Source organism: Mustelus asterias, unplaced genomic scaffold (assembly GCF_964213995.1).
Source record: "Mustelus asterias unplaced genomic scaffold, sMusAst1.hap1.1 HAP1_SCAFFOLD_220, whole genome shotgun sequence".
Classification (NCBI taxonomy): domain Eukaryota; kingdom Metazoa; phylum Chordata; class Chondrichthyes; order Carcharhiniformes; family Triakidae; genus Mustelus; species Mustelus asterias.
This window is the reverse complement of record NW_027590204.1, coordinates 336,968-364,360: the sequence shown is the minus strand read 5'-3', so window position 1 is coordinate 364,360 and position 27,393 is coordinate 336,968. Positions and strand designations below refer to the sequence as shown.

Below are 27,393 nucleotides of genomic sequence, written 5' to 3'. Positions count from 1 at the left end.
TAAATTCTCTCTCAGTGGACCCGAACAGGCGCCGGAGTGTGGCGACTAGGGGATTTTCACAGTAACTTCATTGTCGTGTCAATGTAAAGCTACTTCTGACACGAATAAATAATTTGAATTCTGATGTACTGGAAACTAGGACCCGGTGGGAACTGTAAAATCTAAGCCCCGCCCTCACTGTTGCGTCACGAAGACCCCTGGCGCATGCGCCTCTCGTTGATCCAAGATGGCGGCCGTTAACCTGGACTTGGGCCTCGGGCGAAAAAAGATCCGGAGCTGCAAACACGGAAGCACAGAGTCTCAATCGGGGTTTGAGGCACCCACCAGGTGTTTAGAAACTCTCCTTATCCAGAGCCGGCTCCATCGCTCCCTCAGAGTTTCCGTTTCCTTCCTCGTGGCAAAGAGACAAAAAGACTCACCCCATCGCCATGACTGACGGTGCGCATGCTTCAATACTGGTGATACTGCGCCTGCGCAGTGCTTTCCTCTGTTGTAAATAGGGGACATTCACCACCGCGGCGAATGCTGGGTAAACCCTCCGTCATTGAAAGTAGTTATTGTTGACTGGTGATCTTTTTCCTGTGATGTGGAGATTGGGAGGAGGGTCGAAAAAGCTGTGCACAGATCCTTCATTCATCAGAAAGAACAGAAGTGGGAACTGGTGGATAATTTTGATTTATTATTGTCACGTTATGGTTTACAGTGAAAATTATTATTTCTTGCACACTGTACAGACAAAGCATTCCATTCATAGAGCAGATAGGAGAGAAGGAAAGAAAAGGGTGCAGAATGCAGTGTTACAGTCATATCCAGGGTGTAGCAAATTATCAACTTAATATAAGGCAGCTCCATTCAAAAGTCTGATGGCAGCAGGGATTAAGCTGTTTTTGAGTCAGTTGGTACCTGATCTCAGACTTTTGTATCATTTTTCCCAATGGAAGAAGGTGGAAGAGAGTGTGTCCGGAGTGTGTGGGGTTCTTTTTTGATTTGATTTATTATTGTCACATGTATTAGTGTACAGTGAAAAGCATTATTCCTTGTGCATTATACAGACAAAGCATACTGTACATAGGGAAGGAAAGGAGAGAGTGCAGAATGTAGTATTACAGTCACAGTTAGGCTGTAGAGAAAGATCAAATTAATGAGAAGTAGGTCTATTCAAAAGTCTGATGGCAGCAGGGAAGAAAGTGTTCTTGAATCGGTTGGTACATGATCTCAGACTTTTGTACCTTTTTCTTGTCGGAAGAAGGTTGAAGAGAGTATGTCCGGGGTGTGTGACATTCTCGATTATGTTGGCTGCTTTTCCGAGGCAGCGGGAAGTGTAGATGGAGTCAATAGATGGGAGGCTAGTTTGCGTAATGAACTGGGCAAATGCCCCAAAGTTTTCCACAAACAACAGCAAAATCCAACCACTTCAGTCAAATATAACCTCAGAAGCTGGTGTGACTGAGTGAAGTATTTATTTGAGTAACTGTCAGGATTGTTTTCTGATGGATATTCCAAGTCATTTTTAAAATTGTTCAATTGATTCTAGTCATTGGCTGGACTAGCATTTATTGCCCATTCTTAATTGCCCTTGAAAAGCTGGTGGTGAGCTGCCTTCTTGAATCGCTGCAGTCTATGTGGTGGAGGTACATCCACAGTGTTGTTAGGGAGGGAATTCCAGGATTTTGATCCAATGACATTGAAGGAACAGTGACATATTTCCAAGTCAAGATGCTGAGTGGCTTGGAGGGGGACTTCCAGGTGGTGGTTTTCCCATCTGTCCACTGTCCTTGTCCTCCTAGATTGTAGCGGTCATTGGTTTTGTTTCCTTGTTTTCCTTTCATCTGTGGAATTTGCTACCCCAAAGTGCGGTGGATGCTGGGCAGTGAGTAATTTAAGGAGGAGTTGGACAGATTTTTAATTGGTTATGGGTTGAAAGGTTATGGGAGAAGGCAGGAAAATGGGGATGAGAAGCATATCAGCCATGATTGAATGGCGGAGCGGACTCAAGGGGCCGAATGGCCTAATTCTGCTCCTATATCTTGTGAACGTATGAACTTGCAGGTTTCATACAGATTTGCAAATAAACAAAAAATTCTTTGGAAGTGGACATTACTGACAAGACCCAGGTATCTGTAATGAATTACTATAATTACTGTAATGAATTTTATTACTATAAAATGTCACACTATTTGTAACTCCCACAGTTGCGTGGACCTGCAGAGTTTCACTGGCTGTCTTGTCTGGAGACAATACACATCTTTTTAGCCTGTCTTGATGCTCTCTCCACTCACATTGTTTCGTCTCTTAAAGACTTGATTAGTTGTAAGTATTTGCATTCCAACCATTATTCTTGTAAATTGAGTCTGTGTCTTTATCAGCTCTGTTTGTGAACAGAATTCCCACTCACCTGAAGAAGGGGCTAAGAGCTCCGAAAGCTTGTGTGGCTTTTGCTACCAAATAAACCTGTTGGACTTTAACCTGGTGTTGTTAAACTTCTTACTGTGTTTACCCCAGTCCAACGCCGGCATCTCCACATCATGAATTACTATCACAGACTATTAACATAGAAACATAGAACAGTACAGCACAGAACAGGCCCTTCGGCCCACGATGTTGTGCCGAGCTTTATCTGAAACCAAGATCAAGCTATCCCACTCCCTATCATCCTGGTGTGCTCCATGTGCCTATCCAATAACCGCTTAAATGTTTCTAAAGTGGCTGACTCCACTATCACTCCAGGCAGTCCATTCCACACCCCAACCACTCTCTGCGTAAAGAACCTACCTCTGATATCCGTCCTGTATCTCCCACCACGAACCCTATAGTTATGCCCCCTTGTAATAGCTCCATCCACCCGAGGAAATAGTCTTTGAACGTTCACTCTATCTATCCCCTTCATCATTTTATACACCTCTATCAAGTCTCCCCTCAGCCTCCTCCGCTCCAGAGAGAATAGCCCTAGCTCCCTCAACCTTTCCTCATATGACCTACCCTCCAAACCAGGCAGCATCCTGGTAAATCTCCTCTGCACTCCTTCCAGCGCTTCCACATCCTTCCTATAGTGAGGTGACCAGAACTGCACACAATATTCCAAATGTGGTCTCACCAAGGTCCTGTACAGTTGCAGCATAACCCCACGGCTCTTAAACTCCAACCCCCTGTTAATAAAAGCTAACACACTACAGGCCTTCTTCACAGCTCTATCCACTTGAGTGGCAACCTTTAGAGATCTGTGGATATGGACCCCAAGATCTCTCTGTTCCTCCACAGTCTTCAGAACCCTACCTTTGACCCTGTAATCCACATTTAAATTTGTCCTACCAAAATGAATCACCTCACATTTATCAGGGTTAAACTCCATTTGCCATTTTTCAGCCCAGCTTTGCATCCTATCTATGTCTCTTTGCAGCCTACAACAGCCCTCCACCTCATCCACTACTCCACCAATCTTGGTGTCATCAGCAAATTTACTGATCCACCCTTCAGCCCCCTCCTCTAAGTCATTAATAAAAATCACAAAGAGCAGAGGACCAAGCACTGATCCCTGCGGCACACCGCTAGCAACCTGCCTCCAATCCGAAAATTTTCCATCGACCACCACCCTCTGTCTTCGGTCAGACAGCCAGTTGCCTATCCAATCGGCCAACTTTCCCTCTATCCCACACCTCCTCACTTTCATCATAAGCCGACCATGGGGGACCTTATCAAACGCCTTACTAAAATCCATGTATATGACATCAACTGCCCTACCTTCATCAACACACTTAGTTATCTCCTCAAAAAATTCTATCAAATTTGTGAGGCACGACTTGCCCTTCACGAATCCGTGCTGACTATCTCGGATTAATCCGCATCTTTCTAAATGGTCGTAAATCCCATCCCTAAGGACCCTTTCCATCAATTTACCAACCACCGAAGTAAGACTAACCAGTCTATAATTACCAGGGTCATTTCTATTCCCTTTCTTAAACAGAGGAACAACATTCGCCATTCTCCAGTCCTCTGGCACCATCCCCGTGGACAGCGAGGACCCAAAGATCAACGCCAAAGGCTCTGCAATCTCATCCCTTGCCTCCCAAAGAATCCTAGGATACATTTCATCAGGCCCAGGGGACTTATCGACCTTCAGTTTATTCAAAACTGCCAAGACATCCTCCCTCCGAACATCTATTTCCTCCAGCCTATTAGCCTGTAACACCTTCTCTTCCTCAAAAACATGGCCCCTCTCCTTGGTGAACACTGAAGAAAAGTATTCATTCATCACCTCGCCTATCTCTACTGACTCCATACACAAGTTCCCACTACTGTCCTTGACCGGCCCTAACCTCACCCTGGTCATTCTTTTATTCCTCACATAAGAGTAAAAAGCCTTGGGGTTTTCCTTGATCCGACCCGCCAAGGACTTCTCATGTCCCCTCCTAGCTCTCCTAAGCCCCTTTTTCAGCTCATTCCTTGCTAACTTGTAACCCTCAATCGAGCCATCTGAACCTTGTTTCCTCATCCCTACATAAGCTTCCCTCTTCCTTTTCACAAGACATTCCACCTCTTTTGTGAACCATGGTTCCCTCACTCGGCCATTTCCTCCCTGCCTGACAGGAACATACCTATCAAGGACATCCAGTATTTGTTCCTTGAAAAAATTCCACTTTTCATTAGTTCCTTTCTCTGACAGTTTCTGTTCCCAACTTATGCCCCCTAATTCTTGCCTAATCGCATCATAATTACCCCTCCCCCAATTGTAAACCTTGCCCTGCTGTACGGCCCTATCCCTCTCCATTGCAATAACAAAAGACACCGAATTGTGGTCACTATCTCCAAATTGCTCTCCCACAACCAAATCTAACACTTGGCCCGGTTCATTTCCCAGTACCAAATCCAATGTGGCCTCACCTCTAGTCGGCCCATCCACATATTGTGTCAGGAAACCCTCCCGCACACACTGCACAAAAACTGCCCCATCCAAACTATTTGACCTACAAAGGTTCCAATCAATATTTGGAAAGTTAAAGTCCCCCATGACAACTACCCTGTGACCCCCACACATATCCATAATCTGCTTAGCAATTTCTTCCTCCACATCTCTATTACTATTTGGGGGCCTATAGTAAACTCCTAGCAACGTGACCGCTCCTTTCCTATTTCTAACTTCAGCCCATATTACCTCAGTGTGCAGATCCCCCACGAAGTGCCTTTCCGCAGCCGTTAAACTATCCTTGATTAACAATGCCACTCCTCCACCTCTTTTACCAGCTTCCCTACACTTAGTGAAACATCTATACCCCGGAACGTCCAACAACCATTCCTGTCCTTGTTCTACCCACGTCTCCGTAATGGCCACAACATCGTAGTCCCAAGTACCAATCCACGCCCCAAGTTCATCTACCTTGTTCCGGATGCTCCTTGCATTGAAGTAGACACACTTCAACCCACCTTCCTGTCTACCAGTACCCACCCTTGACCCTGATACCTTCCCCAATGCCTCACCACCCTCACTGACTTCTGGACTACAACTCCCTTTCCCACTCCCCTGACAAATTAGTTTAAACCCCCCTGAAGAGCCGTAACAAATTTCCCTCCGAGGATATTGGTGCCCCTCTGGTTCAGGTGCACCCCGTCCTGTTTGTACAGGTCCCACCTTCCCCAGAACGTGTTCCAATTATCCACGTATCTGAAACCCTCCCTCCTACACCATCCCTGCAACCACATATTTAACTGCACTCTCTCCCTGTTCCTCAACTCGCTATCACGTGGTACCGGCAACGTACCAGAGATGACCACATGTTTCGTCTTGGCTCTCAGCTTCCAGCCCAGTTCCAGAAATTCTTGCTTTAAATCCCCGTCCCTTCTCTTACCTATGTCATGTGTACCAATGTGCACCACGACTTGTGACTGTTTCCCCTCCCCCTTCAGAATCTGGAAAACACGGTCTGAGACATCACGAACCTTGGCATCCGGTAGGCAACATACCATCCGTGAGTCTCTTTTGCTGCCACAGAACCTCCTATCTATCCCTCTAACTAACGAGTCCCCAATAACTATCGCCCTCCCGCTCTCCCCCTTTCCCTCCCGAGCCACAGAGACGGACACAGTGCTGGAGATCCTCTCACTGCGGCTCCCCACTGGTATGTCATCCCCCTCAACCGTATCCAAAGCGGAATACTTGTTGCTAAGGGGAACGACCACCGGGGATCCCTGCACGGACTGCTTCTATTACTATCATATGTTACCAATCACCAATTGTCCTTTGTGATGGTGATAGTTGGCCTTCTTCTTGAACCTCTGCAGTCCGTAGGTGCTCCCACAATGCAAGAGTATTAGAATTTTAACCCAGTCACGTTGAAGGGACAGTGATATTTGTCCAAGTCAGGGAGTTGTGTGGTTTTCCCATGTCGCAGCTGCTCTGGTACTTCCAGGTGGGGAAGATTGTGGGTTTAGGAGATTCTGCCAAAATCCTGGTTGAGTTGCTGATGTATAAAGTCTCTCTCCGTCACCCTCCTCCCGACCTCTCCCTCTTCACGCATAAAGGCTGGATTCTTGTTGTTGGCTCTGAAGAGGTGGAGGGTTCCTTTCCCTCAGTGCACTGGTAAACAGTTTGAGGCTTTGTCACAATCCAGCAGCTTTCATATCCAGTATTTCCTAGTCCCAATCCCACAATTTACCAGATTAGTTCAACTCAATTTCACATTTTGTCTTTGTATATTTATGGCTTGTCTCTCATGTTGCCTCTTTCTGTTTTCAATTCATTTTTCAGGGGATTAGAAGGTGAGGAATTACAGAAAACTGTAAATCAAGGATCACATCAAGATCAGACAGAGCTTTGATTCATCAGGATCTAAACATCATCGGCCTTTGAACATGGAAGGAAAAAGCACCGTTCACAGAGAGGAGAAACCGTACACGTGTTCTGTGTGTGGACAAGGCTTCAATCGATCATCTGGCCTGTCGAGACACAAGCGCAGTCACACCAGGGAGAGACCGTATAAATGTGGAGACTGTGGGAAAGGATTCAATTATCCAGTTGACCTGCAAAATCACCAACGCACTCACACTGGAGAGAGACCTTTTACCTGCCCTGTGTGTGGGAAGGGATTCACTCAGACAGCTGGCCTGTTGATTCACCAGCGCATTCACAGCAGGGAGAGGCAGTTCACCTGCTCCGAATGTGGAAAAGGATTTACTCAGTCATCGGCCCTGCTGATACATCAGCACATTCACACAGGGGAGAGGCCATTCACCTGCTCTGAGTGTGGGAAGGGATTCACAGATTTCTCTGCCCTGCAGAGACACCAGCCAGTTCACACCGACAGGAGAGAGTTTAAATGCACTGAGTGTGGAAAGAGTTTTGAAACTCCACGCACACTCCGGGAGCACCAGTACATTCACACCGGTTCCACACCGTTCAGCTGCTCCCACTGCCAGAAGGGGTTCAGGACATCATTCCACCTTGTGGCACATGAGCGCATTCACACTGGAGAGAGGCCATTCACCTGCTCTGAATGTGGGAAGGGGTTTAACCGATCATTCAACCTGCAGAAACACCAACGAGTTCACAGTGAAGAGAGACTGTTTAAATGTCCAGACTGCGGGAAGGGCTATAAAAGTTCTGAGGAACTGCGTCACCATCAACGTGTTCACTCTGACGAGAGACCATTCATGTGTTCTCACTGCGGGACTGGCTTCAGGCGATCAGGTGACCTCACTGTACACCAGCGAACTCACACTGGGGAGAGGCCGTTCACCTGCCCTGTGTGTGGGAAGGGATTCACTTGTTTATCCTCTCTCACTTCACACCAACTTGTTCACACAAATGAGAGACCGTTCAAATGTTCTGACTGTGAGAAGAGCTTTAAAAGCAGAAAACTTCTGCTCGCACACCAGCGAAATCACTCTGAGGACAAACCGTTCACCTGCACTGAGTGTGGGAAAGGATTCACCCGGTCATCCATTCTGCTGAGACACCAACAAGTTCATAGTGAGGAGAAGCCGTTCACTTGTTCAATGTGTGGAAAGGGATTCACCCAGTCATACAACCTGGTGAGACACCAGCGAATTCACCAGTGATCACAGGGGTGTGATTCTGCTGTTATTGCTGCTGTTAATTACATCCCAGACTGAATTATGTTTATACTGATAGTTGGAGTTTTTCTGATGTAAATCAACCCTGTTGGGCTTGTAGAATGCCCCACAGCACCTCTCATTCATATGTCAATAAATCTTCACGCCTGCAGACCTTGTTTTAAATTTAAATCACTCAGAAACTGTATTGAACTAAGATGAACAATAAACAGATCACAGTCCAATCCACCCCTGTGTGAATGTGCCGATGTATCAGCAGGCCGATGACTAAAGTCTGTTTTGTAACTTCAGGATGAGGATTTGAAAGCTCTGAATGTTGGTCCTCTCATCTGTAGGCTGGAGCTATTTGATAGGTGGGATGTTAATAGCTGTAAACTTGTCAGATGTTAAGGAATTACTATTGGAGTAAACTCACCCATTTATAACCTCAGACTCTGGTCCTTTTGTAATGAATAAGTAACACAGTGGAACAGCGGGGTAAATATGTGTGGTTACGGGGATAGGGCCTGGGTAAGATGCTCTGTTGGAGAGTCGGTGCAGACTCAATGGGCCCTGTACCCTTGTGCATTTACCCTGCTAACCCCCCCTAACCTACACATCTTTGGACGCTAACGGATAATTTGACATGGCCAATCCACCTAACCTGCACATCTTTGGAATGTAGGAGGAAACGGAAGCACCCAGAGGAAACTCAGACACAGGGAGAACGTACACAGAAACCCACTGCTGTCAGGCAGCAGTGCTAACCACTGTTCCACCGTGCAGCCCTTCATCTGCTGCTGAATCCCACATCCACACATTACTGCCAGACTTGACAATTTCAACACATTCCTGACTGGTCTCCCACATTCTGTAATTTTGAGATAATCCAAAATGTCCCCATGTCTTGCAGACGCTTCCTCCATCTTCACAACCCCCTCTTCTAATTCTGGACCTCTGTGCAGCCCCTTTGCAATTCCTGCAGCATTGCTGGCCTGCGGACTAATGTATGGTTCAATCCCCATTCCAGCTGAGGTCGGTGTCGGAGCTGTCTCCTCACCCTGCCCAAGAGTGGATGGTAACGGCAGCCTACTACTGACACAAACTGCCAGGAAAACAGCTCTGGATGACACGTCAGCAGACATTTGGGGTTCCAAATGCTTGAAAAATGTTAACCTGTGTGAAATTGAGGTGTATTCCAGACTAATTTAAATATAGGATCAGTGTCATTGCTTATTTAGTCACTGCTATAAACAGCGGAATTCTCACTTTGTAAACCTCAGCTTGAAGGAATAAAGTGAATAAATTGGGATATTAACTTTTACCATTATCCATCTGAAGCCAATGGACTCCTTTTTCCCCGCCCTGATGTGACACTGAATCTTCTTAGGTTTGAAGAAGAAACTTAACCTCAGAGCACTGGGTGGTACAGTGGCACAGTGGTTAGCGCCAGGGATTTGGATTTGATTCCCGGCTTGGGTCACTGTGTGGAGTTTGCACATTTTCCACGTGTCTGTGGATTTCCTCCAGGTGCTCCGGTTTCCTCCCACAGTCCAAAAGATGTGCTGGTTGGGTGCATTGACCAAGCTGAATTCTCCCTCAGTGTACCCGAACAGGTGCCGGAGTGTGGCGACTCGGGGATTTTCACAGTAACTTACTTACAGTGCGAATGTAAACCTTCTTGTGACACATTAATAAACTTTACTACTGGCCTCAGTACCCGAGACCTGGCAGGATGGCAAGAATGGCCTGGGGCTCCAGTGAGGTGTACTGGAGGGGCTGGAGTGGGCAAGAGGTGACACTGGGAGGAGCAGCAGCTGGGAGGCCTACAGCGACCTCTGGTGGACAGGAGGGGATGATGTGGCGATGCCAGCGTTGGACTGGGGTGAACACGGTAAGAGGTCTCACAACACCAGGTTAAAGTCCAACAGGTTTATTTGGTAGCAAATACCATAATGGTTAGGTGCATTGGCCATGCTGAATTCTCCCTCAGTGTACCCGAACAGGTGCCGGAGTGTGGCGACTCGGGGATTTTCACAGTAACTTACTTACAGTGCGAATGTAAACCTTCTTGTGACGCATTAATAAACTTTACTACTGGCCTCAGTACCCGAGACCTGGCAGGATGGCAAGAATGGCCTGGGGCTCCAGTGAGTCTCACAACACCAGGTTAAAGTCCAACAAGTTTATTTGGTAGCAAATACCATAAGCTTTCGGAGCGCTGCTCCTTCGTCAGATGGAGTGGAAATGTGCTCTCAAACAGTGCACAGAGACACAAATCAAGTTACAGAATACTGATTAGAATGCGAATCCCTACAACCAGCCAGGTCTTAAAGGTACAGACAATGTGGGTGGAGGGAGCATTTAACACAGGTTAAAGAGATGTGTATTGTCTCCAGACAGAACAGCTAGTGAGATTCTGCAAGTCCAGGGGGAAAGCTGTGGGGGTTACAGATAATGTGACATAAATCCAACATCCCGGTTGAGGCCGTCCTCATGTGTGTGTAACTTGGCTATCAGTTTCTGCTCAGCGACTCTGCGTTGTCGTGTGTCGTGAAGGCCGCCTTGGAGAATGCTTACCTGAAGATCCAAGGCTGAATGCCCGTGACTGCTGAAGTGCTCCCCCACAGGAAGAGAACAGTCTTGCCTGATGATTGTCGAGCGGTGTTCATTCATCCAAAGTCCAAAGACGTGCGGGTTAGGTTGATTGGCCAGGTTAAAAATTGCCCCTTAGAGTCCTGAGATGCGTAGGTTAGAGGGATTAGTGGGTAAATATGTGGGGGTAGGGCCTGGGTGGGATTGTGGTCGGTGCAGACTCGATGGGCCGAATGGCCTCCTTCTGCACTGTAGGGTTTCTATGATTTCTATGATCTGTTGTCGCAGCAGTTTAAAAGTGGCCAACTCTGGCTGCTGGCTGATAAAAACCTCCCAGAAGGTTCGGCAGGACAAACATAACCTGTCGGTGGACTGTGCGAAGAGAAAAAAAGGTGTGAGCCCCCTGAATATGCAAGTGGCCAAAAAGGCAGACACACCAGTGATCGAATCATCAGAAGGACAAAGGACAGTAAACAGACCAGCAGGGAGTCCATGACCACAGAAATCGGCCCATCCACAGAAGACATTGAAATAACGACCCACGGGGGGTCAAGGCAGTTCCAGCCTTTTGTGTGTGGACTTGACTGAATTAAACTGAAACTGCCGGTGATCGAAAGCCCCATTGTCCTTGAAAATCACCTATTGGGGCAGGGAAGGTGTTTTTGTTAAATTGAGCTGAGAGTCAAACAAGCAGAACCAAGCTCTCTTCCAGAATCACAAGCAGTGACACAGACAAGCAGAACCAAGCTCTCTTCCAGAATCGCAAGCAGTGACACAGACAAGCAGGACCAAGCTCTCTTCCAGAATCGCAAGCTGAGAAGCAGACAAGCAGGACCGAGCTCTCTTCAGTTTCGACCCTGCACTAAGACATTTGAGCCGACCACAAAGGAACCCCTTTTAGAATTGTGAGTATCCCAGCCAACCATGCGAAGCTCCCGAGGATAGGATAGAGGTTGAGGCAAGGGGAGGGGTGGTGTATTGTAATTTTAAAGTTCAGTAATACATTGTACCCATTAGCATTTCTCCCATAGTGTAGTATAAAGTATAAGTTTTATTCCTGTGTGGTGGGGTATTGAAGAGGTTGATTGTATTGTTAAATAAATCACTGTAAGTTTTGAAACTCATTTGGAGTTTGTCTTGCCTCTTGTTCTCTCATCAGCGCACTCTGACGAGGTCACAGCTTCAATATCCCTTACCATAAATCCGGAGTCTGGAACCGAGGGTGATCTGAGCGATTCAAACCCACTCACTCAAGGGAGACTGCTGGTCAGGAGATAAAGAACGGAGTCTCTCTGTTCTCTCTCTTGGAGACCTACTCGAGTGGAGTGGGTGCAGGGTGGCCATTGTCCCACCGACAAGGGAGAGAATCACTCAGGCCTTGGTGGTGGTTTTGGGATGGCTGTGTGATATAAGTATCAGGTTACCGGTCAGGTATAAACGGTGAGCCTGGTTCAGCGCTCTCTCCTGTGGAGCTGCCCCAGTGCAGCATTCCCCGGCCTTTGAAATTTCAAGGCCTGTAAGAGAGAGACACTCGCAGCTATCGGCAGACCCTCAAACATCGGCCTGTAAGTGGAGTAACAAGGAAGATCCCGTTACATCCCTCCCTCCAATAAGAACCATTCACTGAGCACAGCAGTTTCAGCCTCATTCCCACAGTCTGTATTCCAGCCTTTATCACATCCACTCTGCTCCCAGATACTTTACACCATTAGATATTACAATTCAAACTTTATAATCTCTACAATTTACTATTTGTTCAAGGAGATGAGGGCAGCATGGTGGCACAGCGGTTAGCACTACTGCCTCACAGCGCCAGGGACCTGAGTTCAATTCCTGGCTTGGGTCACTGTCTGTGCAGAGTCTACACATTCTCCCTGTGTCTGCGTGGGTTTCCTCCGGGTGCTCCGGTTTCCTCCCACAGTCCAAAGATGTGCTGCTTAGGTTGACTGGCCATGCAAAATTGACCCTAGTGTCAGGAGGATTAGCAGGTTAAATATGTGGAGTTACGGGGATAGGGCCTGGGTGGGATTGTGGTTGGTGCAGACTCGATGGGCTGAATGGCCTCCTTCTTCACTGTAAGATTCTACGATTCTATGAGTTCACAAAATTAAAGTTAAAAGTTAAATTTATTTATTAGTCACAAGTAAGGCTTACATTAACACTGCAATGAAGTTACTGTGAAATTCCCCGAGTCGCCACACTCCAGCACCTGTTTGGGTCAATGCACCTAAACAGCGCATCTTTCAGACGGTGGGAGGAAACTGGAGCACCCGGAGGGAACCCACACAGACACGGGGAGAACGTGCAGACTCCATACAGACAGTGACCCAAGCTGGGAATTGAACCCGGGTCCCTGGCACTGTGAGGCAGCAGTGCAGACAGACAGTCAAGAAATCATCAATTCCACTCCCACCCGGAGCTATGGGGATATATTTAGAGTAACAGTTTTAACAACACCAGGTTAAAGTCCAACAGGTTTATTTGGTAGCAAATACCATTAGCTTTTGGAGCGCTGCTCCTTCGTCAGATGGAGTGGAAATCTGCTCTCAAACAGGGCACAGAGACACAAAATCAAGTTACAGAATACTGATTAGAATGCAAATCTCAACAGCCAACCAGTTCTTAAACATACAGACAATGTGAGTGGAGGGAGCATTAAGCACAGGTTAAAGAGATGTGTATTGTCTCCAGACAGGACAGCCAGCAAGTCCAGGAGGCAAGCTGTGGGGGTTACTGACAGTGTGACATAAAGCCAACATCCCGGTTTAGGCCGTCCTCATGTGTGCGGAACTTGGCTATCAGTTTCTGCTCAGCGACTCTGCGCTGTCGTGTGTCGTGAAGGCCGCCTTGGAGAATGCTTACCCAAAGATCAGAGGCTGAATGCCCATGACGCACTTCAGCGGTCACGGGCATTTGTCAAGAGAGAAAAGTGCTGACGTTTCGAGTCCAGATGACCCTTTGTCAAAGACTGACCTCTGAAGAATTGAGAGAGGGAGGTGGAGAAGAACAAAATGAAAGATCTGCAAACTGACAAAATGTTTCACGGCCCAAGACCAAAACGAGTGGTAATGGGACAAGTAAAGACACAAAAGATGTTCTGGATGAGGTGTGAATAGCCGGTGAGCGATAGTCTGAATGTAAAGTAAAGAAAACAAGAGGGAAATGAGGTGAAAAAAGCAGCAATGAAACACAGATCACAATGGGGGCAGAGATTGTGGTGTAAAATTGTTGAGCTCAGTTTTGTTCTGAAGGCTGTAAAGTGTCTCTTTCAGTTGCGAGAAATAATAATATATTTCCCAGTTCCGATGACAGGTCACATTCAGTCTGTTTCTCTCTCCACAGAGGCTGCCTGACTTGTTGAGTATTTCCAGCCAAAAGAGAAAACGCTGGAAAATCTCAGCAGGTCTGGCAGCATCTGTAAGGAGACAAAAAGAGCTGAGGTTTCGAGTCCAAGTGACCCTTTTGACAAAAGCAGCAATTTGCTGTGAACTGGGCCGGGTTGGGGGTTTGAGTGACAATCCTGGGGCGATATCAGGACAGGAACTGCCACAGATTCCCCCTTTTCCCTGGGACGTTTCACTGGAGCTGTGTTGGTGAGTGTTTGTAATCTCTGTCTCACTGTCTCGGTAATGGGGGCAATTTCCAGCGTTTTCCGTTTGATGTCAACCAGACAATGTGTAAGAATTGTCACACCCGAAACAGATGTCTCTTACTCAGGACACCCCAGCTCGGGTCTCGTTGGCGGGGGGGGGGGGGGGGGGGCGGGCGGCGCGGGGGGGGGGGGCGGTGGGTAACGTTCACAATTTTGTGTTTATGTCTGCTGCGAATAATACTTTAGATGAAACGGAGAAGTTTTTTAAACTGAGGAGAGTAACTGCATTTGGGCGCTGACTTTAAACAACGTTAACCAGCCCGGGCTGCTGGAGAAACATTTGGGGATTTGTGAGCAGTCAGTTCCGGCTGGTTTGAAGTGAAATCCTGTCGGTGCTGCGGCAAATCTGAACTCAAACCAGACAAACTGGAACCGCTGGGTGAGAGATTCCGGGTGTTGGGATGTGGGAGCTGGGGGAGGGGGAGATGGCGCTAAAACTCTGAGCCTGAGTTTCGAGCGGGATGTGAGCGGGATAAAGGGAAGGAATGACAGAGTTAATGTGGGAGTCAGGGACAATAGCAGAAGGTGGGAAGCTCTGGAAAGGAGCACGGAGGGTAAAGGCCATGAAAGAATGTTTGTTTAAATGAAGATAAAAGCAAAATACTGCGGATGCTGGAATCTGAAACAAACAGAAAATGCTGGAAAATCTCAGCAGGTCTGACAGCATCTGTGGAGAGAGAATGGAGTTACTGCTTCCAGTCTGGATGATCACAGATGCGATCAGACCTGCTGAGGTTTTCCAGCACTTTCTGTTTTTGATTAACTGAAAGTTCAGCAGGGAAAGAAGCAGCGAACTGAACACACTGAACCCAGGGGGAGGGGGTGACCCAGGATAAGCTCAGTGAGGCTCTGCAATGTCCATCAACACATCCACATTCAGACCTTAGAGAGCCAAGGGGGAGGGGAAGGAGAAACTAGTTGGGGCACCGCAGGTGGTCACCCCTTCCCCCACTCTGTGGTTCCACATCCCTCCCACACCTGGGCAGGGTTGGCTCAAGGTGCAGGAAGCTGCAAGCTGAGAGGCTGAGCTGTGAACTGGGCCGGGTTGGGGGTTTGAGTGACAGTCCTGGGGCTATTTCAGGACAGGAACTGCCACAGGTTCCCTCTTTTTCCTCGGACGTTTCAGTGGAGCTGTGTTGGTGAGTGTTTGTAATCTCGGTCTCACTGTCTCGGTAATGGGGTTGGGTTGTAGATTGCTGTGGGTGTTAGACTAAATAACCTCTCCTCATGCTGCCAGTTCCAGTCTGCAGACTCCATTTCTCAGTCCAGTCTGCTGCTCTGTCTCTGTCTCTCTGTACTTTGCTGCAGTGCTCCACATTCTGAGCAGCATCCAGCCCATTGTTATCACCCGAAATTTGCGGCAAACTCCCTTCACTGTGGCACAGTGGTTAGCACTGCTGCCTCACTGAGTCTGGGTTCGATTCCAAGGGTGGGTGACTGTCTCTGTGGAGTTTGCACAGTAAGAAGTCTCAGAACACCAGGTTAAAGTCCAATAAGTTTATTTGGAATCAAAGCAAATTACTGCGGATGCTGGAATTTGAAACTATGTTCTGTGGAACATCGTTTCCTCACTTGTTCCTGTGCAGCAGTAAATCCTCATCCTGAACACTTTCCCTCCTCCCTGTCCTGCAACCAACTCCCACACTGACCAACCAGCTCATATTTCAATGGGCCTCCAGCGGGTGTTTGACTCCACTGTGCCAGGCTGCATGGTGTATGGGCGCTGTTTCACCCATAAGATGGATGTGTGCAGCACCCTCTTCCAACTGTTCTGGCTGCCAACCAGCCCCTGTCCACCCACACAGTTCCAGCAGCACCGCACACAATACTGCTCACCTGCTCCGACAGACTCATGAAGGATGTCCTTTCATTTTCTCTGAGAGAGTTGGTCAGCCTGGCAAACCCAGTGTGAAATATCTTCACAAATCTTTTCTCCCACTCTCTATTCTGGCTGGGTTCAGTTCTCTTTTGTACAGAGTGAAAATAAAATCAATTATTTTCTCTCCTGGTCACTGCAGGGAGCTGCAGCTTTTTACTGGGGGTGTTGGGGCCTCCAGCGGGTGTTTGTGAATCCTCCCCGCCCACCTCCCAGGGTTTCCTTCCTTCCCAGAGATCAGAGTCCTCATTGATTTGAGGCCAAAGTGTAACCTCTTATTTATTGTCCCCCTCCCCCATCCTCTGATGTGAACCATCCTCCAGTGGCTGAGCCAGGATGGGGCCGTTAACCTGGGCCTGTTCCCGGGAGGGAGGGAGGGAGAAGCCCCGCAGCTGCAAACCAGGGAGCTGACAATGATTCTGAAGGGTTTGCGGATCCACAAAGTGTTTCCAAACCCTCCCAGCCACCGCCTAACGCTGACTCCGCTTCTCCGGGACAAACAAGCGCCAAGGACAGCAATGACACTGCGCATGCTCCACATCACAATGCCCGGGGCTGATTGACGGCAGCACCGGACCAATAGGAAGAGGGGGCGGGGCTGGAGGACTGAGCGGGAGCGGCTGGTCCTCCAACCAATCAGAGTGAATGAGGGGCGGGACCTGAAGCATGCGCAGTGCGGGTAATGGCGACGGACAGACGGATGGTTTTAACTCGGAAGCGAGATCAATACGAGGTAGAGGGCGGCGTGCGGGGAATGATAAATGTGGCGGGTGGGTGGAGAGACTTTGTAAACATGTTGTTCAAACCTAAACCCCGGAAATGAACTTCCCGGTCCCCCCCTTTGTACCAAATGGAGCGGCAGCTTGTAGTGTTGGACCCGGGCTGACTGCCGCCATTGAGGCTGCATGTGGGAGGCCGGCAGGGATTGTGATCGGAGTGAAGCCATAACGTCACAATGGAATGGGTGGGAGTGTGACGTCACAATGGAATGGGTCAGAGTGTGACGTCACAATGGAATGGGTGAGGGTTCCAGATGAGCTGAGACTGGGCTGGAGTCGGGCGATGGCACTGACATGTGGCCCGGTGGCACAGTGGTTAGTGCAGCTGCCTAACAGCGCCAGGGACCCGGGTTCAATTCCAGCCTCGGGTCACTGTCTGTGCAGAGTTTCTATATTCTCTCTGTGTCTGTGTGGGTTTCCTCCGGGTGTTCCGGTTTCCTTCCACAGTCCAAAGATGTGCCGGTTAGACGGATTGGCCACGATAAATTGCCACTTGGTATCAGGGGGATTAACAGGTAAATATGTGGATAGGGCCTGGATGGGATTGTTGTCGGTGCAGGCTCGATGGGCTGAATGGCCTCCTTCTACACTGTACTTTATTATTCATTATTATTAATTAATTACTATTAATGCTTCTATGAATGAAAGTGGTCTTGATGATGATGTGGACATGTGGCTGGAAGCTCATGTTGGGATGCACTATTTCATCCTGGTTGTGAACAGCCTGGTTCAGCCTCAGACAGTTGCCAGGAGGAGAGATATAGTTGTTGGCGAGGGAGTGGAGTTTGTAGTGGGGACTGAACACAATGGGTTCAGTCTTCCCAGTATTTAAATGAAATAAATTTCTGTTCTTTCAGTACTGGATGTCAGACAAGTCAGGATGGTGTGTGGGTTGGAGAGGAACTTGGAGCTGATGGTGTTCACAGGGTTTGGAAATTCTGTCAAAGTTCCTGTTGAGTTGTAGATGTATAAAATCTCTCTCCTCACCTCCGGCCTCTCCTACTTGTCTCTGTTTCCACTCAGAGTGTGGAGATGCCGGCGTTGGACTGGGGTAAGCACAGTAAGTAATCTCACAACACCAGGTTAAAATCCAACAGGTTAATTTAGTAGCATAAGCCACAGGCTTTCGGAGCGCTGCCCCTTCATCAGGTGAGTGGGAGTTCTGTTCACAAACAGGGCATATAAAGACACAAACTCAATTTACAAGATAATGGTTCGAATGCGAATTTACAGGTAATCGAGTCTTAAAGGCACAGACAATGTGAGTGGAGAGAGGGTTAAGCACAGGTTAAAGTGATGTGTATTGTCTCCAGCCAGGACAGTGGGTGAGATTTTGCAAGCCCAGGCAAGTCGTGGGGGTTACAGATAGTGTGACATGAACCCAAGATCCTGGTTGAGGCCGTCCTCATGTGTGATTGACAGATCCATGCTCACTGCTTCCTGTCCTGGACGCAGAGCTGAAAATCTCCATGCAGGCTGCCAGACAGATAAATGTCTACATTACTGGAGTAAAAATGTGTGGAATATACAGACCAAATTCACTTCATTCCCTACAGTTGCTGCAAGTCCCCAATTTCCCCCAGAATGAGAAAAGAAATGGAAAGGGGGAAACATTGATTTCCTCCCAGATGTTGCCCAGAGGAGGAAGTTTCACTCTGAAGCTCATTGGACAACTTGCGCATTGTGACGCCACGATAGAGTCCTCCCTGAATCAGCCAATAGGAATCACTCTGCTCCGCGGTGATGTCTCCGGGTTCCAGTGCGCAGGCCCGGGCGCGCGGACCCGGGAGCCCCGCCCCCACCCATTGTTCCCCTCCCCCAACACCACATCGAGCCAAGGTTTCCAGGCACCGGCTGACGGCCCTGGCCAGAGCGAGAAGCCGCTCGGTGAGCTCCCCCTCCCCCCGGCCCGGGACTGCGCATGTGCGAGGGAGAGGGGAAGCTGCGCATGTGCGGGGGAGAACCCACCCTCTGATCTTCATGCTGAGGTGTTGACCAATGGGAAGAGTTGGAGGACCGGAAGGACTCTGGTCTTCCAGCTAATCAGAGCGTGGACTTTGTGTGAATGAAGATTGATCTTCAGACAGACTCAAACTTCCTACCCTTAAAAGAGGCCAACATTTGTGAGTGAAACACTTTCTTTTCAACCCCCTTTCCATTTCTTTTCTCATTCTGGGGAAATTAGGGACTTGCAGCAACTGAAGGGAAAGGAAGTGAATCCAGGGAAGGTGCAGACTCTGGAAAGGTTGGCCCAGGTCTCTCTCTCTTTTCAGCTTTTGGGGAATGAGAGAGGAAAGAATGTTCCAATGAAATTGTCTGTTCTGAATTTCTATCCTGTACTGACACTGATGACTTTTGTAAACTCATTTTACAGGACATTGAAAGAGGAATCAGAGGCTGAAATCTCAAACGCCACGTCTCGATCTGACAGAGTCATATTCCTTGGGACCTCAATATCATCGGACTTTGAATCCAGAAGGAGAAATGATTGTCCAGTCTGTCGATTTGAAAAGATTTGAAATGTCAGTGTGAGTGAAAATGCATCAACACACTGCCACACTCGAGTGAGTGTGTTCCAATGCACTGACTAAAGAGCTTTAACCAGTTACACAGTCTGAATAAATATCACACCATTCACAGCGGGGAGAGACTGTAATCTTGTTCTGTGTGTGGATGAAGTTTCAACTAATTGTCCACTCAAGAGAGAGGTAAGGACACCTGCACCATGGAGAAACCATGGAAATGTGCGGACTGTTGGAAGGGATACGGAACCCCATCAGAGCTGGAAACTCATCGGCGCAGCCACACTGGAGAGAGGCCGTTCATCTGCTCTCCGTGTGGGAAGGGATTCAGTCAGGTTTCCAGCCTGCAGAGACACCAGCGAGTTCACACTGGAGAGAGGCCATTCACCTGCTCTCAGTGTGGGGAGGGATTCACTCGGTCATCTCACCTGCAGACACACCAGCGAGTTCACACTGGAGAGAGGCCATTTACCTGCTCTCAGTGTGGGAAGGGATTCACTCGGTTATCCAGCCTGCAGATACACCAGCGAGTTCACACTGGAGAGAGGCCGTTCACCTGCTCTCAGTGTGGGAAGGAATTCACTCATTTATCCAGCCTGCAGTCACACCAGCGAGTTCACACTGGAGAGAGGCCATTCACCTGCTCGCAGTGTGGGAAGGGATTCACTCAGTCATCCCACCTGCAGACGCACCAGCGAGTTCACACTGGAGAGAGGCCATTCACCTGCTCGCAGTGTGGGAAGGGATTCACTCAGTCATCCCACCTGCAGACACACCAGCGAGTTCACACTGGAGAGAGGCCATTCACCTGCTCGCAGTGTGGGAAGGGATTCACTCAGTCATCCAGCCTGCTGACACACCAGCGAGTTCACACCGGGGAGAGACCATTCACCTGCTCTCAATGTGGGAAGGGATTTACTCAGTTATCCCACCTGCAGACACACCAGCGAGTTCACACTGGGGAGAGGCCATTCACCTGCTCTCAATGTGGGAAGGGATTCACTCATTTATCCAGCCTGCGGACACACCAGCGAGTTCACACTGGGGAGAGACCATTCACCTGCTCTCAGTGTGGGGAGGGATTCACTCAGTCATCCACCCTGCAGAAACACCAGCGAGTTCACACTGGGGAGAGGCCATTTACCTGCTCTCAGTGTGGGAAGGGATTCATTCAGTTATCCAGCCTCCAGAGACACCAGCGAGTTCACACTGGGGAGAAGCCATTCACCTGCTCTCAGTGTGGGAAGGGATTCACTCAGGTATCCAACCTGCGGGCACACCAGCGAGTTCACACTGGGGAGAGGCCATTCACCTGCTCTCAGTGTGGGGAAGGATTCACTCAGTCATCCAGCCTGCTGACACACCAGCGAGTTCACACCGGGGAGAGACCATTCACCTGCTCTCAGTGTGGGAAGGGATTCACTCGGTCATCCCACCTGCAGACACACCAGCGAGTTCACACTGGGGAGAAACCCCCATTCACCTGCTCTCAGTGTGGGAAGGGATTCACTCGGTCATCCAATCTGCAGACACACCAGCGAGTTCACACTGGGGAGAGGCCATTCACCTGCTCTCAGTGTGGAAACGGATTCACTCAGTTATCCAGCCTGCGGTCACACCAGCGAGTTCACACTGGGGAGAGGCCGTTCACCTGCTCTCAGTGTGGGAAGGGATTCACTCGGTCATCCGACCTGCGGGCACACCAGCGAGTTCACACTGGGGAGAGGCCATTCATCTGCTCTCAGTGTGGGCAGGGATTCACTCAGTTATCCAGCCTGCGGACACACCAGCGAGTTCACACTGGGGAGAGGCCGTTTACCTGCTGTGTGTGTGGGAAGGGATTCACTCAACTATCCAACCTGCAGAGACACCAGCGAGTTCACACTGGGGAGAGGCCGTTCACCTGCTCTGTATGTGGGAAGGGATTCAGAGTTTCATCCGAGCTGCTGAGACACCAGCAAGTTCATGAGTGATGACAGGGGTTGGATTCTGCTGTTATTGTTTCTGCTCTCAGTTGCCTCCAGGACTGCATTTTGTTCATTCTCACAGTTGGTCAATGGGAAGGGTCAGAGGGTTTCTTTGTGCTGGACTGGCTGGTCTCAGCCTCCAGTGGCCTGATGCTCTTTGAGTCTTTTTGCGAATAGCTGGTTTCAAATGTCATAAGGATCACAGAGTGACAGGGTGTCAGGAAGTTTAGAGATATTTAGTCAGAAGAAAACAGAAGTTGGCAGTGCAAAGGTACATTTCTGAATGGAGGGCTGTGACAAGTGACATTCCTCAGGGATCAGTGCTGGGACTTTTGCTGTTTGTAATATATATAAATGATTTGGAGGAAAATGTAACTGGTTTGATTGGTAAGTTTGTGGACGACACAAAGGTTGGTGGAATTGCAGATAGCAATGGGGACCGGCAGAGGATACAGCAGGATATAGATCAGTTGGAGACTTGGGCGGAGAGATGGCAGATGAAGTTTAATCCGGACAAATGTGAGGTAATGCATTTTGGAAGGTCTAATACAGATGGGAAATATACAGTAAATGCAGAACCCTTAAGAGTATTCGTAGGTAGAGGGATCTGGGTGTACAGGTGCACAGGTTATTGAAAGTGGCAATGAGGTGGAGAAGATAATCAAGAAGGCATATGGCATGCTTGCCTTCATCGGCCGGGGCATTGAGTTTAAAAATTGGCAAGTCATGTTGCAGCTTTATTGAACCTTAGTTAGACCGCACTTGGAACCTCGTGTTCAATTCTGGTCACCACACTACCAGAAGGAAGTGGGGGCTTTGGAGAGGGTACGGAAAAGATTTACCAGGATGTTGCCTGGTGTGGAGGGCATTAGCTATGAGGAGAGGTTGGAGAAACTTGGTTTGTTCTCACTGGAGCAATGGAGGTTGAGGGGCGACCTGATAGAAGTCTCCAAGATTCTGAGGGTCATGGACAGAGTGGATAATCAGAAGCTTTTTCCCAGGGTGGAAGAGTCAATTACTAGGGAGACAGGTTTAAGGTGCGAGGGGCAAGGTTTAAAGGAGATGTACAAGGCAGGTTTTTTACACAGAGGGTGGTGGGTGCCTGGAACTCGTTGCCGGGGAAGGTAGTGGAAGCAGATACGATAGTGACTTTTAAGATGTGTCTTGACAAATATATGAATAGCATAGGAACAGAGGGATATGGTCCCCGGAAAGGTAGGGGGTTTTAGTTCAGACGGGCAGCATGGTTGCTACAGGCTTGGAGGGCCAAAGAGCTTGTTTCTGTGCTGTAATTTTCTTTGTTCTGTTTGGAACATCCCAGATGTCCATCCAATTTCCTTTTTAATTGTTTATTTTCTCCACTTCCTCCACCCTCGTAGGCAGCGAGTTTCAGGTCATTACCATTCGCTGCATCAGAATATTCTTCCTCACATCCCCCCCCCGCCCCGCCCCGTCCCTTGCATCTCTGACCCAAAACAAGAAATCTGTGTCCCCCTCGTCCTTGTCCCATCAGCTAATAGGAACAGCTTTTCTTTGTCCACCTTATCTAAACCTGTCAGAATCTTGTCCACCTCTATCAAATCTCCCCTCAACCTCCTTTGCTCCAAGGAGAACAACCCCAGCCTGACATCGACAATAAAGAACAAACTAACAGAATATGTTACTGTCTGAAATCAAATGGGAATGTTTAATTTCTGTTTTAAAGATATTGTGAATATATTGTCCTGGACAATAAAGGAATTGAAATAACTCACCTTGGGTGTGGTTGAATGAAATATATCAATCTGATATCCACCTACAGTCTAGTGAAAGTCTGGAATGTGTACAAAGAACAATACAGCACAGGAACAGGCCCTTCGGCCCTCCAAGCCTGCACCGATCATGTGCTCCTAACTGGACCATCCGTTTGTATCCCTCTATTCCCAGTCTGTTCATGTGGCTATCTAGATAAGTCTTAAATGATCCAAGCGTGTCTGCCTCAACCACCTTGCTTGGTAGAACATTCCAGGCCCCCACCACCCTCTGTGTAAAATACGTCCCCCCACATATCTGTATTGAACCTTGAACTTGTGACCCCTTGTGTTTGTCATTTCTGACCTGGGAAAAAGCTTCCAACTGTTCACCCTATCTGTGCCCTTCATAATTTTATAAACTTTTATTAGGCCGCCCCTCAACCTCTGTCTTTCCAGGGAGAACAACCCTAGTTTACTCAATCTCTCCTCATAGCTAATACCCTCCATACCAGGCAACATCCTGGTAAACCTTTTCTGCACTCTCGCCAAAGCCTCCACGTCCTTCTGGTCGTGTGGCAACTGGAACTGGACGCAGTATTCCAAATGTGGCCGAACCAATGTTCTATATAACTGCAACATCATATGCCAACTTTTATACTCTATGCCCCATCCAAAAATAGCAAGCATGCCATATGCCTTCTTCACCCCCCTTTCCACCTGTGTTGCAACCTTTAAGGTTCTGTGGACTTGCACATCCAGATCCCTCTGCGTGTCTATACTCCTGATGGTTCTGCCATTTATTGTATAGCTCCCCCTGCATTAGATCTACTAAAATGCATCACTTCGCATTTATCTCGATTAAATTCCATCTGCCATTTCTCCGTCCAATTTTCCAGCCTATCTACATCCTGATGAATTCTCTGACAATGTTCATCACTATCCGCAACTCCAGCAATCTTTGTGTCGTCCGCAAACTTACTAATCAGACCTGCTATATCTTCTTCCAAATCATTTATATATATCACAAACAGCAGAGGTCCCAGTACACAGCCCTGTGGAACACCACTAGTCACAGACCTCCAATCAGAAAAAGACCCCTCCACTGCTACCCTCTGTCTTCTATGGCCAAGCCAGTTCTGTACCCATCTCGCTAGTTTGCCTTTGATCCCGTGAGATTTAACCTTTTGCACCAGCCTGCCATGAGGGACCTTGTCAAATGCTTTACTAAAATCCATGCAGACGACATCCACGGCCCTTCCCTCGTCAGTCATTTTTGTCACCTCCTCAAAAATCTCAACCAAATTTGTGAGGCATGACCTCCCTCGCACAAAACCATGTTGTCTATCGCTAATGAGATTATTCAGTTCTAAATGTGTACAGATCCTATCTCTAAGAATCTTCTCCAACAATTTCCCTACCACGGACGTCAAGCTCACTGGCCTATAATTACCCGGGTTATCCTTGCTACCCTTCTTAAATAACGGGACCACATTTGCTATTCTCCAATCCTCTGGGACCTCACCTGTGTCCAATGAAGAAACAAAAGATTTCTGTTAGAGGCCCAGCAATTTCATCTCTTGTCTCTCTCAGTAACTGGAAGTCCCTTCCTAACAGCACTGTGGGTGTACGTACACCTTAGGCATTGCAACAGTTCAAGAAGGCACCCTTGGGGTTGACCATGGCCAAGGCAGCTACATACAGCCACATATTGTGTTATAATTGAAGGACTGCAGATTGAATGTGAGGCATTGTGGGACTGGACTATCTTGACCATATTCCTGTGACTGCCCGGAAATTCATGTGTCTATTTTAGTTTATAATTGAGGATTTCTGGGAAGTTAATTGTGGAAATATTAAGCACAGCCTGGAGGAATTTGGAATAACTGAGAGTTTTATCCCCAGAGAAAGAACAAAGATTTTGCTGGTGGTAATGTGTTTGGGATTTTAAATCACCAAAGACAAGATGTTGCCTCTAAAATCAGTCATTGTAGGTTAGCTTAAAAAAGGTGAAGTTATCGTGAAGGATCTTGGATCTTATTTTAATCAAGGAGTTGTGAGCTTGTAGTGCTCTGTCGCTTTAAGAAGCTATCGCTGCGAGAGAGAATGCTGAGGATTCATTGTTTGAAATTTACCAGCTGTGAGAATCTGTGTGTTTTGTTTGTTTTATGTGGATGTTTGTAGATGTGTTTTATCATTATTTTGGGCTACATTTGTTCAGGTTTATCTTTCTAGAGAATTAACCTTACCGTGAGTCTTTAATTAAAGGCATTTTTGGAAGTTTAAAAACAGGATCACAAGAACGCTTAAGTAATTAATTTTGGTTATTGTTGTTGTAAAGCACATGTTAAGTTTCTCTGTTTGTGTGTGGATGATATTTGTGGGATGAACGCTTCAAGCTTTGAGGTTTTCTGTCTGTGATTTAAATCAAACAGATTTTTAAAAAAGGAAGTGTGATCAATAAAAACTTTTTTTGTTCAGAAGTTATGAACCTGGAGCCATATTTACTGGCCAGAGACAGGATTCCAGGATATTTTACGAAACATGTGGGAATTTTACTCCGGATACAAATCACCCATGTGAGAATGAGAGTTTTAATTTGTAATGATTATTTAAAATTTGACACGTGAAATGATTCTGACCAATCCTGTGTTGGATTGATCTTGGGTTAAACTTCCTGTCAGGTCCAAAGATTTATTCCTGACGCAAGTAACACAAAGAAAAGGAAAATTCTGGAATTGGATACTGAAGCAAAGAGTTTATAAAGAGAGATTATTAATAAGAAATGTTCCCAGACCATGTGGTCATTAGATTAAAACAAAGGAAGAGTGCTGACGTCCATTTGAGAACTTTTAATCCAAACCAATTCTAACTAAGGGAGTCGATGTACAAAGAAAGCCCAAGAAAGACCCCCCTCCCCCACCCCTCCCCTCCCCCCCTCCCCCTCCCTCCCCCCCTCCCCCTCCCTCCCCCCCTCCCCCCCTCCCTCCCCCCCCCCGCTTCCCCCCTAGAGACATAGATCTGTCTGGCAGCCTGCATGGAGATTTTCAGCTCTCTGTGTCCAGGACAGGAAGCAGTGAGCACGGATCTGTCAATCAGCCTCAATCAGCACCTTCAGGAGAATTGGGAGGGTGAATATTAGATACAGCAGAGTGAGAATGGAGGGAGAGTGTGTGGGATGGAGATTCACAGCTTTGGGGAATGAGAGAGGAAAGAATGTTCAATAGAAACGAGAATTGTCTGTTCTGAATTTCTAATCTGTACTGACACTGATGCATTTTATAAACTCCTTTCACAGAACATCAGAAGGTGAGGATTTACAGACAGAAATCTCGAACAAATGTCATGTCAAATTCCGACAGTCATTCAGTTCATCTGGACCTGAATACCATCCGCCTTTCAATCTAAGAGGAGAAATATTTTTCTGTTCTGTCTGCTTCAGACTTTTTTTTCGCATAAATGTGACTGGAAAAATGCCGAGACACACATATACCCGAGTGAGAGTGTTCCAGTGCACTGAGTGTGGAAAGAGCTTTAAACAGTTACACAGCCTGAAAATACATCGCAGCATTCACAGTGGGGAGAGACTGTACCCGTGTTCTGTGTGTGATTTAACTGATTGTTTAACCTGGAGAGTCACAAGGACACCCGCATCATGGAGAAAGCGTGGAAATGTGGGGACTGTGGGAAGGGATTCAATTACCCATCTCTGCTGGAAACTCATCGCCGCAGCCACACTGGGGAGAGACCGTTCACCTGCTCTGATTGTGGGAAAGGATTTACTCAGTTATCCACTCTGCGGACACACCAGCGAGTTCACACTGGGGAGAGACCGTTCACCTGCTCTCAGGGTGGGGAGGGATTCTCTCGGTTATCCGACCTGCGGATACACCAGCGAGTTCACACTGGGGAGAGGCCGTTCACCTGTTCTCAGTGTGAGAAGCGATTCACTCAATTATCCAGCCTGCAGATGCACCACCGAGTTCACACTGGGGAGAGGCCCTTCACCTGCTCTCAATGTGAGAAGTGATTCACTCAGTTATCCAGCCTGTGGATACACCAGCAAGTTCATACTCAGGAGAGACCATTCATCTGCCCTCAGTGTGCGAAGGGATTCAGAGCTTCATCTGCCCTGCTGAGACACCAACAAGTTCACGAGTGATTCCAGGGGTTGGATTCTGCTGTTATTGTTTCTGCTCTCAATTACATCCAGGACTGCATTTAGTTCA

General features: G+C 47.8%; 1 protein-coding gene across 1 annotated transcript; it reads left to right on the top strand.

Annotated features, from left to right (window-relative positions):
• Positions 1-291: 291 nt before the first annotated feature.
• On the top strand, positions 292-27,326 carry LOC144485779 (uncharacterized). Its single transcript, XM_078203863.1, is given in 4 exon segments — positions 292-438; positions 6,740-8,037; positions 19,680-21,436; positions 26,897-27,326. Coding segments are annotated over 3 exon segments (3,381 nt in total). The 5' UTR covers positions 292-438; positions 6,740-6,843.
• The last annotated feature ends 67 nt before the right edge of the window (positions 27,327-27,393 follow it).